General features: G+C 42.4%; 1 protein-coding gene across 1 annotated transcript in view; it reads right to left on the bottom strand.

Moving 5' to 3' along the window:
* Positions 1-16,174, bottom strand: part of LOC118340231 (pleckstrin homology domain-containing family G member 1) — a gene marked incomplete in the record, with an annotated part of 32,781 nt that extends 16,607 nt beyond the window's left edge. Inside the window, 2 exon segments of the mRNA XM_035678089.1 lie at positions 5,132-5,703; positions 15,692-16,174. Of these exon segments, the coding sequence (XP_035533982.1) occupies positions 5,132-5,703; positions 15,692-15,701 (582 nt within the window).
* Between the last annotated feature and the right edge of the window lie 214 nt (positions 16,175-16,388).

The following is a 16,388-nucleotide window of genomic DNA, read 5'->3' as shown; positions in this document are numbered from 1 at the left end:
AGCTCACTACTTTCTTGGGCCACTTGACAATCTGTATGTCAATTTATGAATAGTCCCATTTTTAGAGCTCCTTAAGTAACATTTCTTTTGTTCAAGACTCATAGCAATGAAGCGTTAGCAGTATGATTTAGGGCTTTAAGAAAGGTGTTTTTTAAAGACTTCTGACCAGCAAACAAAGGATTTTCTGACGCTGCTATAAAGAGAAGTGGAATGTGTCCCAGTCCCAGCTATACAATAATATGAACTTAAATAATTGCTTGTCAATAAATTGAGTCTCTTCAGAATAAATCAAATATCACTTAAAGCCCTGTACACAGCTGCTATTGTGTTGTTGTTTTTACTTTCCTTGTGCATACAAAAAAGGTTCTTCCACTCATCATTTATAAGTCTCTATGCTTATTCTTGTTTGTTTGGGTTACATTACTTAGAAATGTATACAGAAGCAATTTTTATAGAAATACATACTCTCCTCATACAAAAACAAAACTAAAACACTGTTGTTAAGTATGGTGTCAGTTTTAATTAGATTTAAAGTGGGAGAGACAAGATGAACATTTGGTGCAACTGTCAAAACCAGGTGTACTGTAGATAACGACTACCTGATCCCCTTATTACTGTTTTGTGTAAACAGCTTGATAAGGAAAAAAACACAGGTCATCAGGTTTAGAGTACAATCCCTGTGTCAGACGAATGCTGGGAAACACGGGTTTAACATGGCTCCTTGATAAAAACAAAAACAGGTCTATTCAAGAGGATTTTACTCTCTTGGCTCTTATCATTCCCTTTATCACTATCGTTAGTGAGGAGTTGCTGATACGACTCTGTGTGATTAAACACCAGCCTCGGGTCTCAGTCTGCCCCTGCAGGAAGAAAGTGAGAGGTCGAGAGAGAAAGACTGATAGCACCGATTGTTTTAACTGTATATTTCTCTGCTGGAAGCCTGCTTCTTCTGCATGCTGGTTATACTTGTTCAGTATTCTGCAGCACTACTGGTAGTCTTTGTGAGATCAGTAAAGTAGCAAAACTAAACTACTATTACATCTACTGCTGCAGGCTACTAATTTAACAGGCACGTCTCTGTGGCTGTCTCTCTGCTCCTTCCTACTAAGCGTCTTAAGCTCTGATAGTTGCCAACCAGAGTCCCAAAACACTGGGAACACCTGCACACATGAATGCATGTGCCCGCAAATGATATAAAAGCAGCTGTATTTGACTTTAAACCAGAAGCAGGTCTGAATGGGGGTTAGGGAGGAGGAAGCATCCTGGTGGCAGTTTTTCAACCAGACCTCAACCTGCATCTGGGCAGGACAGACATTACAACACTGAGAAAAGTACCAGGCTGCCCTGAACATGCACAAACACAGACCCACTGATCATTTCAGCACACACCAAGACACCAAAGAGGAGAGAGAAAAAGTCTCTGTTTGCCTAATTTCCAATCTACTGCTGTGGTAGGATCTGTTACTGCTAATGTTTTATGTATTTAGCCATTATTATTATAATAGCTGAGCCTGAACAGTCCATTAAATTGTGTTTGGTTAGGCGAAGGGAGGGATGTAAACAAGAGGCTAAATAGTCTCAGCTAAAACAAAGACTGGAGAGTTTATTCAAGCTATGGGGTGAGTGCCATCTTGGATGTTAAGGGTTTAAAGGTTATGCAAGAGCTTTAGGCCAAGATTTTGGTTTTGAGGATTTGAGTTACACAATAAGACCAGCGGGCAGGTTTGGCGGTTATGTTTGGGGTCATGTCAAAGGGTCATGTTTAGATTTTGTTGACTATAGGAGGAAATGTGTAATGTGATGCGGTATTAGCGTCGGGGTCACGGATCTGACCCGGCCTGACCCATTCAGTCATCACACTCAGCCAAAGCCTCGCCAAGCTCAACAATGGGCATCGCTCAGTTCGTTCATCCACAAACTCACACGCCTTAAGGTACACTCCCTGCTAAGCATCAGGCATAACATGTACAAACTTGATATTTTCTCGTGTTAACCATTAACCACCTCAAGTACACACTCCAAACACATCCCTCACTCTGCACCGCAGTAGGTCATTCCTCCAGACAATGCCGAGCAAAAACATCCAAATCTCATCGCTTCGGATGTTTCTGCAAACTGAGTGATGTTCTCAGTTTATTTCCAAACGTTCCAGGTCTCAGAGTGGAAAAAAGGGGGAAAAGAAGAGGAGGAAGAGTGGGAGGAGGGAGAGAAAGATGAGAGCTTTGTCTTTGAGGTTGTTTGTGGAAAACGGACTGGCCTCATTACACACACTGATCGGGCCAAGGAAGATGGATCACGCAGAAAACCAAACAACAGTCACACACAGAAATGTACGGTGGCCCAGAGAGCTCAACACAACAACACACTGCAACTAAAGAAAATACATGAAAATAGACAAAGAAAACATCATCTTTGTCAAAGGCTGCAGAGTGAGACACAATGGGAATTAGTTTGAAAACAACAGGAACACTAAATATGGCAGGCCTATTCATCACATATTAGTGTCCCCTGGAAACTTCTCAGTTCTGTGCAGCGTTTCTGTATTTGGCTGTGTTTTCTCACTTTGCAACGTTTTGTTATTTTGATATTTTCTTTAGCCTTTGGTCTATTTGTGTGTGTTCTCTTACACTGCAGTTCACTGAGCTTTCAGGGCCCCTGTAGAAATGCATTCATTCTTGCCCTAACCGACAAACCCTGTGATACTGAAACATGCACTGTGAGTAATCTAAATACACACACACAGTTCACACACAAGCAGTCAATGAGTGTGTGTGGACCAGAACATTGCAGCTGACAGATGAAACACAGGTGAGCCCAGGGGAGTCTGGGTAAATATTTGTGCTGAGGCTGTCACACCCTCTTCCCTTGCAGGAAGCAGCGTGGGCAAAGGGATTACTGAAACGGAGGTTGCAGGACCAGCTCACATAGGACAGTGCTGATAATAGATGGGTCTTTGCGGTGCTTGTGCTGTCCAGCAGTTGTCCTCAGTATAGGTAAACCGTCATGTTAAGAGCTCTATTCATATAGATACAATTAGTGCAATCCATCCTCTGTGCACTCACTGGAACTGTCATTAAAGGGGTGAAGAAAGACTAAATGCATGTGTCTTTTTCCAAAGTACTGATGAGGAATTAGCTGTCCAGCCATACGAATTGTGGTGTTCCAGGGCTGGGTGGTCTGCTTCTCTAATGCCAATAGGTGGTCTGCAGAGCAGAGGGTTATTAAGTACAGCTCCTAAGCTCTGTTCAGTGTTTTCCTAACCTACTTTCGACATTGTTATCTCAGAGCTAAATCCCTCTACCTACCTTCCTCTCTCTCTCCCCCTTTTCCTCACCTTTGCATCCTGAAGAGGGGAGGAAAGGGAGGAGGAGCAGGACAGGGTGGGACATCAATCAGGGGTGACAGGCCTAAACCACAAAACTAACCCTCACTCCCCCTACTTACCCCGTCTTTTGGGAATATGAGTTTCCTGCTTTCTTTTGACAAGCGATTCCTCGAATGAACCTTTTTAACCCCAAATTACAGACACATACACATAGGAACACGCACACACAAACTGGCACATGAATCCACAGCCTAGAGTGGGGGAGGAAGCACTGCTAGAGGGAGGACATAGGAAAAGGTGAAAAAGCGCCAACACATGCATGCTCATACACACATGCAAAATACAAACATTTCCATACAGACATTTTATAATTTTCAGTCAATTTAAGTTGAACTGCAGAGCGCAGATGCAAAACACACATCACATGTGCGCACCATATTTTAGCAGAGACAATATGAATTTTGAGTTTCATAGAGAACCCAAAAGAACTGAATACAGAAACAAAGAGGAGGGAAAGAGAAAGGAGAGCAACCTTTGATACAAACCACTACACCCAATCTTTAACAAAGCCACTAAAGCACTGACTAGAGGCAATGTGTATCCTTCCAGTTCAAAGCAAACCTCACAAAAAGAGTGTATTTATCTGTGTGTGCATAAAAATGTCTAAAGTTTTTGAATGTGGGCCTGTGGCTGCAGCACAAAGGCACCGGTGTCGTGTAACTCGGCCAAACCCCGCCTGCAAGCGCAGGTGACCTTATTGTATTAGAGGTTCCCAGCAGGCAACGAGCAGTGTGTGTCACGTGCGTGAGAAATAATCACAAAGACCTCAAGGATGTGTGTTATCTGGTGATTTAAAGCCCCGTATACCTCCAGAGAAGACAGAAGGTCACGCAGGAGCTGGACTGAAAAACATTTATGACTTCACACTGCTGCTCGGACTTTAACTGGGTCAGCTGGCAAACATAGTTAGGACCTTCAAAGGTTTACAACTATATACTCCCATTTCTGCCTCCATTTATTTAATTAGAACAGTGGTGGTACAGTACATAAAATTGTCTAGTTTTTTAAACTTTAATGTTCTTTTTGATTGAATTTGGTCTCTTCTGGCTTCTAAAAATCATTCTGATATAAAACAACTGACAAATTCATCTTTTGGTTGCACTGGCCACAATAAGTGGTTACACACAACAAGTAAAGAGGGGTTTCTTTGTTTTAATGGGTCACAAGCCGAAAAGGTATAAAAACTTTACACGCAAAATGAGATTTGATAATTAAAAGTCACTGGTGGAAAGAAACTAAGCATTTACTTATTTATTTTTATTTTTTTGAGTACAGTTTGACCCCCAGGTTGGGAACCAGTGGACTAAACTATCTAACAGTGTATAAAGTAGTTAAATATAGCTGTAGCTATTAGGTGAAACTACAACAGTAAAATGCTGCGTACATTTTGATCCATCTGATAATGTCATACACAATAGGTACTAGGAGTACTTTTACTTTTGATATTTTAAGAATATTTGCCAATAAGACCTGCACTTTTATTTAAGTAATATTTTGAATGTGGGGCTTAAACTTGTACTGGTTCATTTACTTCTTCCACCACTAATCAAAATTGATTCTTCTGGAAACAATCAGGATTTCATTAAACATTTTAATATCCGTCCTGCCGAGAAGTCACATTTGGAGCTGATAAAATCTGCAAAAGCACAAATTTGATGTGCTGCCAATATGTAGGATCCTTCTGTTTCTAATTTATTAAACAAGTTGTGTTTAATTAACATATTATTGTGGTTGAGTGTTCCTTACCTCTACAATGCTACGCAGGTCCTGGACGTAGGTTCTCTCTGTGTCCAGTATCTCCTGCACCACCCGGTCCACATATGTCTTGGGTCCCTGCACCTGACCTGTCCGCTCTCCTCCTTCTGGGCTCAGCTCAAGCTCTGAACGTTCTGTCAGAGTCTGCACACTGCCCTGTCTCCCTTGTCCCCTCCCTTTGTCCATCCCTACATCCTTTCTGTCATCTTCCTCCCGGCATCCCAGCTGCCGGGCCGGGACCAGTTCCAGCCGAATAGCCCCGGAGTCCCGGTCTGAGGTCACCGGGTTACAGTGAGGGGCAGGGACAAGGGTGGAGCGGCTGCCCAGCGAGCAGTGACTGTCCCTGGAGGAAGCAGAGGACGAGGTGGAGCTGTAGCTGATCGGCCTTTCGGTGCTGTCGGGAGAGGAGTCCATGCTGAGGGCGGAGCAGTAGCGCGAGGAGGTGTGTCGGAAGGCTGGGTTGCGAAGGCAGCGGGCCGGTATGTCAACGGAGCTCAGGACTGAGCCGGAGTCCGGAATTTCAGGAAGAGGAGGCAAGGCATCAGGCAGGTAGTTATAATCGTCTAGAGAGGAAAAGGAGAGAAAGGAAGAGATTCTCGTCAGTCAATTTTATTTCAAATATGTGAATGCACCCACTACCTTCCTCATTCATTTCAATGAAACCACTGGGTTGTGAGGCTGCAGAGGGCTCCAGCAAAATATGAGTCTTGCAAAAAAGTTGTTCCTGGCACAAGCTGTGTGCAATGTCAATGTGCAAATGGTGGTGTGCCTTGCTGTAATTACCGTGTAAAATTGGTATAATTTACTGGTTACTTTGCATGCAATTATTGCTTGTTGCCAAGAGATCCTTTCAAAGTTGCACAATCTGGGCTTAAACTTGGATAAACTGTTGTATTCTGTCTTGGTTTTAAGTATAGCTTCTTAATGGACTTGTTTTGTATTTCCTCTAGTATCTGTACAAATCTATGGCAACACGCCCACAGCCATGCAGCCCCTTGTGTTGTTGTGCTGTAGTGCCATTGTTATGGTTATTGGTATGAATGTCCCCTGAACAATGGCTGTAAGTACTGCATTTTAAATATATGGGTGCCATATTAATCATGATGCCTGGGTATAATTACAGCAAACAAATAAGACCACGGTCTAGACAACTGGTATCTCTAATACACGCCATCAGAATTGCTGTCCTAGTGTTGCTAAATAAATGGTTGCATATGCATGTTGTTGCTGTCTGTTACAATGACGCTTCTACTTGATTTGGGCCTTTTAAAACTACCTTTTACAATAAACCTTTAACGTTTTTGCTTTTTTATGACCAGAAGAACTCATTACTATTTTAATTTTCACAACAAAAGACTCTCTTTAGATAAGACAAACAGGCAGACAATAAGTGTTATAAATCAAAGCAGACAGAACACAGAGTACAAATAGTACGTAAACTAAAATATTAATTAAGTGTAATAAGTTACTATTCACGTCAAAGAGTAAATCTTACTTATTTGCAGTAGTTAAATGACTCTCAAATTTAATGTCCTAATTATTGACTGATGCTGAAAAGTGACACACAGGGCAGTTAAAATTCAAATGAAATGCAAACATTCGACCGGCACTGACCCTGCATTTCACTCTCTCAAATTAGGTGCTAAAAGACTCACTGTATGTAACTTCTGACACTTACAATACCACTTTCATATAGTCTTACAGTCTCTATCTGTTTAGCATCCCAATTCCTGACATTCCAGCTGACCACAGTCTGACTGACCACCCGCCATATGAGGGACCACCAGCTCTCCAAGATTTGTCCTCAGTTCCACCCAAAGATACGTTTCATGTACAAGAAGCTGAACAGCGAGAGAAAACACACGTAGTTTTATAGAGTTTAACGATGAGATTAACAGTGTAATACTGAGAACCACTCCACACTGAGGCAATGAATGAAAGCCCTATTTCAGGGGACAGGTTTGTGTGTTGTGTGTGTGCAACTACAGGAGTCTATTTGGCGTCAAGCCGGTGCCAAACTGGCTCACAACCCTGTGTCTGTAGAGAGATCCGTTAGGATATGATTACCGACTCCCTGGGCCCCAGTCAGGCCAGCTGAAGTGAAACCACACATGCAGCGTATCAGACAGAAGCCTTCCAAGTTTCCCTCAACATACTACAAGGTCTTGCTTAGAAAGGCCAGCTCTTACAGGAAGAACAGGGAGCAAATAAAGCAAAACAGTAATGGAAGGACTACATGAGAGAGCCTCATACCAGCTCAGTGGGAGTTTGACACCAGTCTTTATCATCAAAGCTCGATACACCGGTGACCCGGATGCTCCGGTGTTGTGGCAACACTGAGATTCAATGCCCTATTGGACGGTGTCGTTCTCTCGCTGCCAGCAGCACCGGTTCAGCCTAAACCCGTCTCACTTCAAAGCTTCGAAGATCACAGACTCACGTTCAAAAACATGAAACGTGAAACTGAGAACAAGCACAAAGAATCCCAGTACATACCCACTCTCTCACCTTTCAAATAGGTACCTAGGAGGTCTTTTTGCAATGGTGACGCCTCTTTTGAGAGCACTTAAGCAGCGAGCATGCTTGTTAGACTGGTCTGTGATGCAAAGAACACAGGTTTGATACTGGCAATCACTACTGTACTGATACCAAGAAACTGACCCGGCACGATCCCACTCTACCTGGGACCGTATTTATGTATTTAGCAGCAAGTTTTAATTTTTGGCAGCTAGAGAGAGAGAGAGAACCAGTTTAAAACACCATAACTGACATATTATATCCTTATAAATTTGTTATGGCGAACATGTTATAATTGCCTATTTATACATGCAGCAGACATTTATTAGCATTCGTTAGGAGTTGTGTTTCTGACCACTTGATGAATGTTAAAGGAGTAGTTTAACATTTTGTGAAAAAAATACTTATTTGTTTTCTTACCAAGGGTTAGATGAGAAGTTTGACGCTGTCATGTCTGTGCTAGTACGGAGCTAGCCCCAAGTCATGTTTAAGCTTAGCTTAGCATCAAAGTTCTGAAGTTTAAAAGTATAACCACCTCTATAGCTCATCAAATAACATTTAAGTACACAAACAAAACTCTTAAGGGAGCTATGTATCAGCACTATTTCCTGGCTATTTATTAAGCTTTAAAGGTGCAGGCAGTCATTAACCTAATCACAGATTATTCTCCTCCTCTAACTCTTGACTAGAGAGCAAAGGAGCATATTGCCCAACATGTTGAATTGTTCTTTATTACTATAATATGCACTCTCCTTTTAGTTATGTTTTGTTTTCCATTAACTCCTGAGGGAAATATCTGGCTGTTTAGCAGCTAAAAACTGCAGTTTGACGCTGGCAGGTAGAGTACAGTTGGTTTATCATAGCTTTTCTGCTGCCTGTTACGTCTGGATACAAAGTTGATGAGAGAGGAGTATCTTATGCAAGTAAACCAAAATAATTAGCCAAAAGAGGCTTAAAATGTTTGTAAAGCTGATGGAACAGCAAAGGTTGGTTATAATTCCTTGTGGTTTTGGTCTCTACTACCTTTCATATTACAGTCCAAAAGTCATGTATAGCAGTTTGATAGATAAAAGTCCGTCCCGCTTCACTGAACCATCATGTTTTTCACAAGAAAATAAAATGAAGTAAATTCCTGGTTACATTGTTCCTAACAATAAAACTGAAAGGTTTTGAAAAACATGTCTCATAAAACAAGAGCGAAGGCACAGTCTGATGCACTGAATCACAGCTTTCTCTAGTTTTAATTTTGCTCCACTGCCGTGCCAAGAAAAGCAGGAAGGAATTGGAGCGTCCAAAAACTGAAGTGGCATGAAAGTGTATTTTCCTCAGACAAGTTTGGAGCTGATTTACCATGCTTGTGTCCATCCAAATGTTTGCTCTCCAGAGCCTGACCCACTTTTTAACAATTACAGATCAGACAGGAGAAGGAATCTGGCAGGCAAAAACAACACACACACACACACACGCACATAAACTAACAGCCTTGGTTTTTTGATAAGCAACACACTGCTTTCAAGTTACCGTACACAATGCACAAAGGGTTATATTATATTACATACCATGACATTAATAGGTAACTGACTATTTGACAAATCTATGATATATACTTCCTTATCACAGTAGGTGATGTATGTAAATCTATGCTGTGTGTGTATGTTTCACACAAAATGCATTAAGTTTATCACCCCAAAGATAACACTAACTGAGCTAATAACTTAATGGTCCTCACACCAGCTATTGCAGAAAGATATGAGCGGCCAGAGTATGCACACGTGCAACATGCACACACAGACGGACAGACACTCACAAACATACAAGGAGAGCAAATACAGAGAAGCCATGTGTTTCCGCTGCAGTAAAACCCAAACATCACAGAGAAAGATTGCTCCATCGTGTGTTTGCCCAGCCCCTCCTTCCCACCTTCCAGCTTCATGTTTGGGGCACACCCTGGCCGTTTCCTGGGTGAACTGGCCCTTGTGCGCACACACACATACACAGAGTGAAGATGGCCAAGCTTTAGTTACCTCCTGTCCAGATTATGTCCAACCTGATCCTTGTAAATGATCTCTAATTATGGTCCTAAGCATGCAGGTTGGGACTGTTTCTCCTCTGTATGTATGTGTGTGAGTGTGTGTGTGTGTGTGTCCATGCATGCAAGGATTAGGATAGTGTGTGAGGGCTGTGTTTCCTGCCAGACTAGAGAGGGAGTGAATCAGCGAGTGCCTGAACAACCTGGCTTCAATCTCTGGTTTTCATTTAACTTGAAAAAGACAAAGAGCTGGGGCGCTTTAGTATTCAGCCAAGTTTAATATGTTGGACATTGGGTCTGTCTGGAAGGCAAACAGGGAGAACCGGGAGGAACCAGACTGAGGACTGGGCAGACAAATGTAAATAGAGGGTACGAAACGAAAGGAAAACAAAATACTAAGAGTCAAATGGTGTTTTACTCTTTTGGAGAGTGCAGGAGTTCTAACAAGTAAACTCTTCGGATTCATTTTTAGATTAAAAAATACCTGTGAATGTTTGTTTGTTTTGATAATTAAATATATGGTGACAAATGAAATAAGAATCTGGGCTGAAACTAGATCTTTAAAGTAGAAATACTTACAGTAAATACTCAAATAGTTTCATGGAGTTTCATTTTCAGAAGCTCATCTGGTTTATATCTACATTTTTCTTCTTTTGATTACTGGAAGTATTTTTAGAGCTTGACAAAGCCTAATTTACGGTAAAATGCAGTGATATTCTTGCAACAGGAAATACATCAATTTCGAATGCTCAGGAATATAAAAACTGAGAGAAAATGTTTTAGATTGAAAGTGAAAGATTGGAAATTCTCAACCTTTTGACCAAACAATCTCACCACAAACTTTCTCGGCTGATGAAGTAGCCTGGTTGCCATGCAAACACAGATGTTTAATTTCCAACTGTTGTGATACAATTAAAAGCCTCAGAACAGCCACTAAAAAGGACGTTGTGGTGAGATTGTTTTTCCAAATGAGGGAAAATTGGGTTTAAAACATTCTGCTTTTTTGCTTGTTTTTATATATTGAATCTTTCATCGTTTACTTCCTCAACAATAAAAGCAAGAGGCACTTGAACCACCTTGGGTAAATAGCTAACAATGAACTGCCAAACACCTATATATCAAATGTCAAAACACTGTGTAATCAAAGCATTAAAGGTTCATTCATACATGTGGACGTATACGACAAACCACTACGGCTGAGAGTTGATAGCTTCCCTCCATCGATGCAGTCAGTCTCAAGCCCTCAGTACCTGTCCAGCCAAGTTTAATGACTCTTGCTACACTTAACCCGTCCACTTCAGCCGCACACTTTTTGGTCACCTGAAGTGCTCTTTATTCTGGAGTGGTCAGCAAACAGCTGTGAGCACCCTCGTCTCTTTACGGCCCTGATGATCCTCACAAGTAGCTCAGACCGCACAAACAGCTCTCTGAGTGTTCTGTAATGGGCACGTGAACGTCCTATGTGGACATTAAAACTATAAACAAGTTCAAAATATTTCAAAGTATTATGTCATATGCAGATTCTGGATACAGAACGGCTTCAAAAAACTTCCCTGCGTATATTTTAAGTTGCGGGGTGTCCCTAATCACTGGGTTTAAAACAAGTGTAATAAACTGACAATGTGTAGTATGCTGGTTCCAGCAACAAAGCCTACATGCAACTACCAGGGAGTATCCCTAAAAGCACAGCTCAGGAAAATCAAAGTGGGGATTTCATATTGAAAAGTCTCCAACTTTGGAAAATGCCCACATGGTTTGGCTAGCTCTACAGGCTCACATTTGGCTGAATTTTAGAAGGCATGTTTGCACAGAGTGAGGACTGTGTATTACATGGGGAGGGGGGCATTTCAGGGTCAATTTGGAGAATACGAATGATTAGTGACCTATAGTAGGCCATGCTGAGTTCAAAGACCACAGACTTGCATGCAGTTGTACTTTATGCTACACTGGCTTTATGCATGTATGCGTGAAGTCCATGCAGCCATATGTTTTGGGTTGCATTGGGATTATGGACAAACTCTAGGTATGTGTCTTTAACTCTTTGGGACTTCCGTTAAACTTTTAATGAAATCACCAGGAAATTATGGGATTCCAAACACAAAAACTGTGGAAGGAGTATTTACAAAGGTACTGGAGGGGATGCAAAGCAAATTTGTATGGTGCCTTCATGTAGAGTTCAACGTCGGTGATCTTTGCCCTTTTGACCATCTGCTAACCTTCTTCACACTGCTGACAGTGAGGAAATAAACAGAACTGCAGGGTCAAAAATAAGGAAGTTGTAGTTGTTTTACATCATCCAATTTTATATAGCTCCACTCTGGCGAATGAGAAACAACACCAATGGAGCTTTTACTCTTCACATCCATTCTGCCACAAACAAAACTAACCACAACCAAAGGTAGCCACTGCACAATCCATAAGTAGTCAATACTTTATCAAGCCTCCAAACCACTTTGTGGGGATGCACACATGAAGTTATATTTATAACATTTATAACACGACATCTGTGAGGAGAGATCAGGATAACAGAGCATTGATGTCACATGCATCACATTTTAATGCCAATTTCTTTATCTCTTCCTGCCATTCTTTTCTTCCCTCTTCTTATTATACATTCAAACTCGGAATATGTTTGGCAGCTCATAAAGTAATTCCAAGTTCGCTGTGTGCATATGAGCTCCACAGGACATTCCTACAGGCTCAGACCATCCCTCTCCAAGCATATACTTTACAATGTAAAAATACACATTGACCGGCCTGTGTGTATGGCTACAGACCACCAGGGCTCATATTTGCATTCGGAGCACATGTGTTCATAACACTCCCTATTCACACTCAAATTACTGAGTCTCATCTGTAGGGACCATCTAACATGATATCACAAAGGGCGTTGTGTCTCATTACTTTTAAATCTTATACATTGTTTGAAACTTTTAATTTACCTTAATTGTTACCTGAAAGACTAAGAGAGCTAAGTGCTAAGACACCTACAACATCACATCTAAGTACTACTTAGAATAGTTTGAATAAAACAGCTGTGAATTTATCTGGAAATGACCAAAAAGACTAGAGCTTTTGTCCCAGAGAGGAGTCAGTTAACCAGACGGACCCTGACCACACACTTCGTACAGCTCACAGATCCTTTAATCAACCTTGTTTGTCCGTGTGTGTTCTTGTTTATGCTGCAACAGGCCTACCAGATGGCAACTGAGTTCAATGCCATACAGCTAGTTGCTGACTTCACAGTCCTAGTGCCTTTAAGATGTAACTGAATCCAGGGGGTGTTTTGATGGCAATAAGAATGAGAAAATATGTTTTTATGCAAGTACAAGTTGAAAGTGAAGGCATTTTAGCTTTCAGCTTTCAGCATCATGGTTTAAAAAGACGACATAGTGGGGAAACATGGGGAGAGGAGGACATGTGTGACTGCAAGAGAGTGAGAAATGAGGAGGAGAGGACCCAAAGGAATGGATGTAGGAAGAAGAGATGAGAAGAAAGGCCAAAGTTGAAACGCCACCCACCCTCCTTGCTTTTTCTCTTTTCAATTTCCCACTCGCTCATTTTGAATCCCGCCTTTTGTAGTAACTTTAACCCTTAAAACTTCTCTCTGTCTCAAACCCATCTACCAGTTTATCTCCTTCATCAGCACCTTCATCCTTCAAAGCATCAAATCCAAACTTCGGAGCACTTTAAGTTCCCTGCGGGCCAAGCGTAAGACCAGCAGCACAATGAAGCATCTAAGCCCTTGCTGTCTGTTTAGTTACGGCCTCACATCTTCCGCCGCGTCCACTTAAGGTCAGTCTCCGTTTCTGATAGAGACGCAGGCTTGATCTCAACTGACGCTAAGGACCTTAAAGTGTCACTCAGGATTTCACACCGCAGCCGACTGACTGCGGAGGAGCAGAGGCAGGAGAGGAGAGAGGGCAGAGGTGGGAGAGACGGAGAGAGGCCAAGGATGGGATTTGAGACTGGGGGCGGGATTTCCCTTGAGCAACTTATCACTGGACCAACAAAGAGCTGCACAGTCCGGGGACATACATTATAATGCAGATGTTTCGGAGGACGGATGGAGAAAGAAAAGCAAAAAATTGAGGAGAAAATAAGCATTCCTTCTTTACTGCGTTGCCGCCGAACGAGCTCAAGACAGTATTTCAAACATCTCAACACACGTCATGACGGGTAAAGACAGAAGTTTAAACTTGATGTGCGACTTAATAGACTCCTGTGGCTTTCACTGCCCCACAAAACACGGTTAAAGTAAACACACACACAGCCGGGAGGCTAATTAGCAACAACTGGCTTTTTATCATGATATAGTAAAAACCAGAGAAACAATTAAACATCCACCATACACAGGTGCAAGCACGTGTTTTATATACACAGATTATTACCCTCTTATGTTCAGGCTGTGTTTATGGGATTTGAGTTGAAGCCTCTAGTAGAGAATTTCTGTTTGTCATCAACAGGGTGGACATCAGTGAGGAATGTACAGCATACTTGTAGCTGACAGCACCGGTGTTTAGCCTCTGTGGGAAGAAAATGTCCACCCGCATTTTCAGACACTCTCACACACCCACCCTTGGGACACCCAGGCGACCCTTGCTGCACACACCCTTGCCCTCCCTCTGAGTGTGACACACTAGCCTCATTCTCTGGATTTCAGCCGAGAGGAAAAGCTTGCCATTGGACTCTGCATCCTCCCCAGTCACTCTATGAAGGCGTTAGTCCTACAGCTCCTACACACACACACACTTGGGTGGACACTGGAGCATGATATTGGAAAACTATTGATTTGTTTTCTATATTAGACAGATTACTCCAAAGGGACCTGACCCCCCCCCCCCTTACTCAGCACCCTGCTTTACCATCACCAGGGCGGCAGTTCCTTGCACGTGAGTGCTCAGGATGGGGGGCAGATGTCCGCCACCTCCCCAGAGGACTCGGCTAGCAGGGTGGGAGGAGGAGGACGGAGGGGTCCATTGTCTCCGGCACCTCTAAACCAAAGAGTTTGCTCTAAACAGTAATTATTCCCCCCTCCTCTTCTCTGTTCTGCACTCCTCTATCCCCATTTGTAGCCAACCCCCAACTGCTGCCCTCAAGGCTCTAATTTGGGTCACAGGCTGCAGAATGGCATCTCAGTCAAACCTACACCCAGCAAGAGGGAACTGACATATGTCAGAGATAGAAGACAAAAGTACAATCGAGATATAAGTCTATATTATTTGCTATTTTCTTCATGATCATGTACAAGTAAAAGGAGATGCTCTGTGTCATGTTTAGCTACTTGTGAGATTCTTCTTGCAGTCCCTGAGAGGATAAACACAAACATACCATAGGTCTTTTAGTTTTCTGCAGTGTCTGCATTTAAATTACTACCATCAAAAGGATAATTTATAACCAACAGGATCGTGAAAGATCAGCAGAAAGCTGTGTACACCGTCATCTTTGCATCATTAGGAACTTAACCCGCAACGCCTGCGAGAAAGCAAACATGCTCCATTCAACACCAGGGGTGAGAAAACAACCAGAGGACGCTGTTCACACAACTGTACTGCTGAGAGACGGACGCTGCAGAGACACTTCACACAGCGCTGTCAGGAAAAAATATCACACACACCACACAAAAGAGCCACTAAGACAAACCATAAATGCACCATCAATGCATAGTAAACAGGCCTTGTATTTTAAAGTTGCTGTTGGAAGGTTGACCAGATGCCACTTGAAAAGAAACACTTTTTATACATGATATCTTATTCTGATTGCTCAAACAAATATTCAGCACTGGGTTCAATAGACTCTTCATCTCACCAAACACACATATAAAAAAAACAGGAAATTGTTCTACATTAATATGATTTCAGCCTGTTGGATGGGGTTTGTCGACATGCAACACCTTTGACAGCAATATGTGGTCCCCCCCACATCACAGAATTGCCTCTGGAAAAACTTGAACATGCTGGGAAATATATTGAATATGTTTGAAAAAAGAGACAGCTCCTGCTTACCGGTAGGCATTGTGGCTTGGTTCCCCTTCAACAGAAGTAAATGAGGCTGAGTGTTTTTTTTGTTTTGTTTTTTAAATGAGGCACAGGTTTAAAAGGAACACAGGATTTCCCTCAAGCAGGTCACATATCCAGAGTATTCCAAACAGTATTCCCAGCAAAGCCTGGAAAAGATTCCCTTAGATTTCCCGAATTCTCCCAGTCATTGTGAATCCTTTCTCCTGGGGGAGCAAACATGCAGGTCCGCTCCTCCAAAATATACACAGGAGCATATACTCAGAGGCTGTGTTTTCTCCTGAACACACGCACACATACACACCAACACACTCCTCTGGCTTTTCTCTCACTTTAGTTTGCTGAGGATCTCCTCTGTCTGCTCCTCTTTCCGAATGCCTCTCTCCCTCCCTCTCTCCTGTGGCAACACATCTACTGACTGCATGTGTGTGTGTGTGTCTAAAAGTGTTCATGTGTGTGTTTGCATGTGAGTGTGTGTGTCAGAGTGAATGGCCTCTGCTCTCTACTGCTCCCTCCCTGCTGGGTATTCCCCTCCCCCTGGCTCCTCCTCCCTCTCTCCCGCAGCAAATTACAAGGAGCTGGGAGTTCCACATTAAGTGCCTCCTCTACTTTTTCCTCTCTTTCTTTCCCTTCTTTTATCTTTTTCTCCCTCTCTCATTTCTGCCTCTTCTTCCCTCCTTCCAAA

The sequence above is a fragment of the Morone saxatilis genome, unplaced genomic scaffold (assembly GCF_004916995.1).
Source record: "Morone saxatilis isolate NCDOM2014 unplaced genomic scaffold, NCSU_SB_2.0 Contig7, whole genome shotgun sequence".
In the NCBI taxonomy this organism is placed as follows: Eukaryota; Metazoa; Chordata; class Actinopteri; family Moronidae; genus Morone; species Morone saxatilis.
The sequence above is the reverse complement of the archived record's forward strand: the minus strand, read 5'-3'. Positions and strand labels throughout refer to the sequence as shown.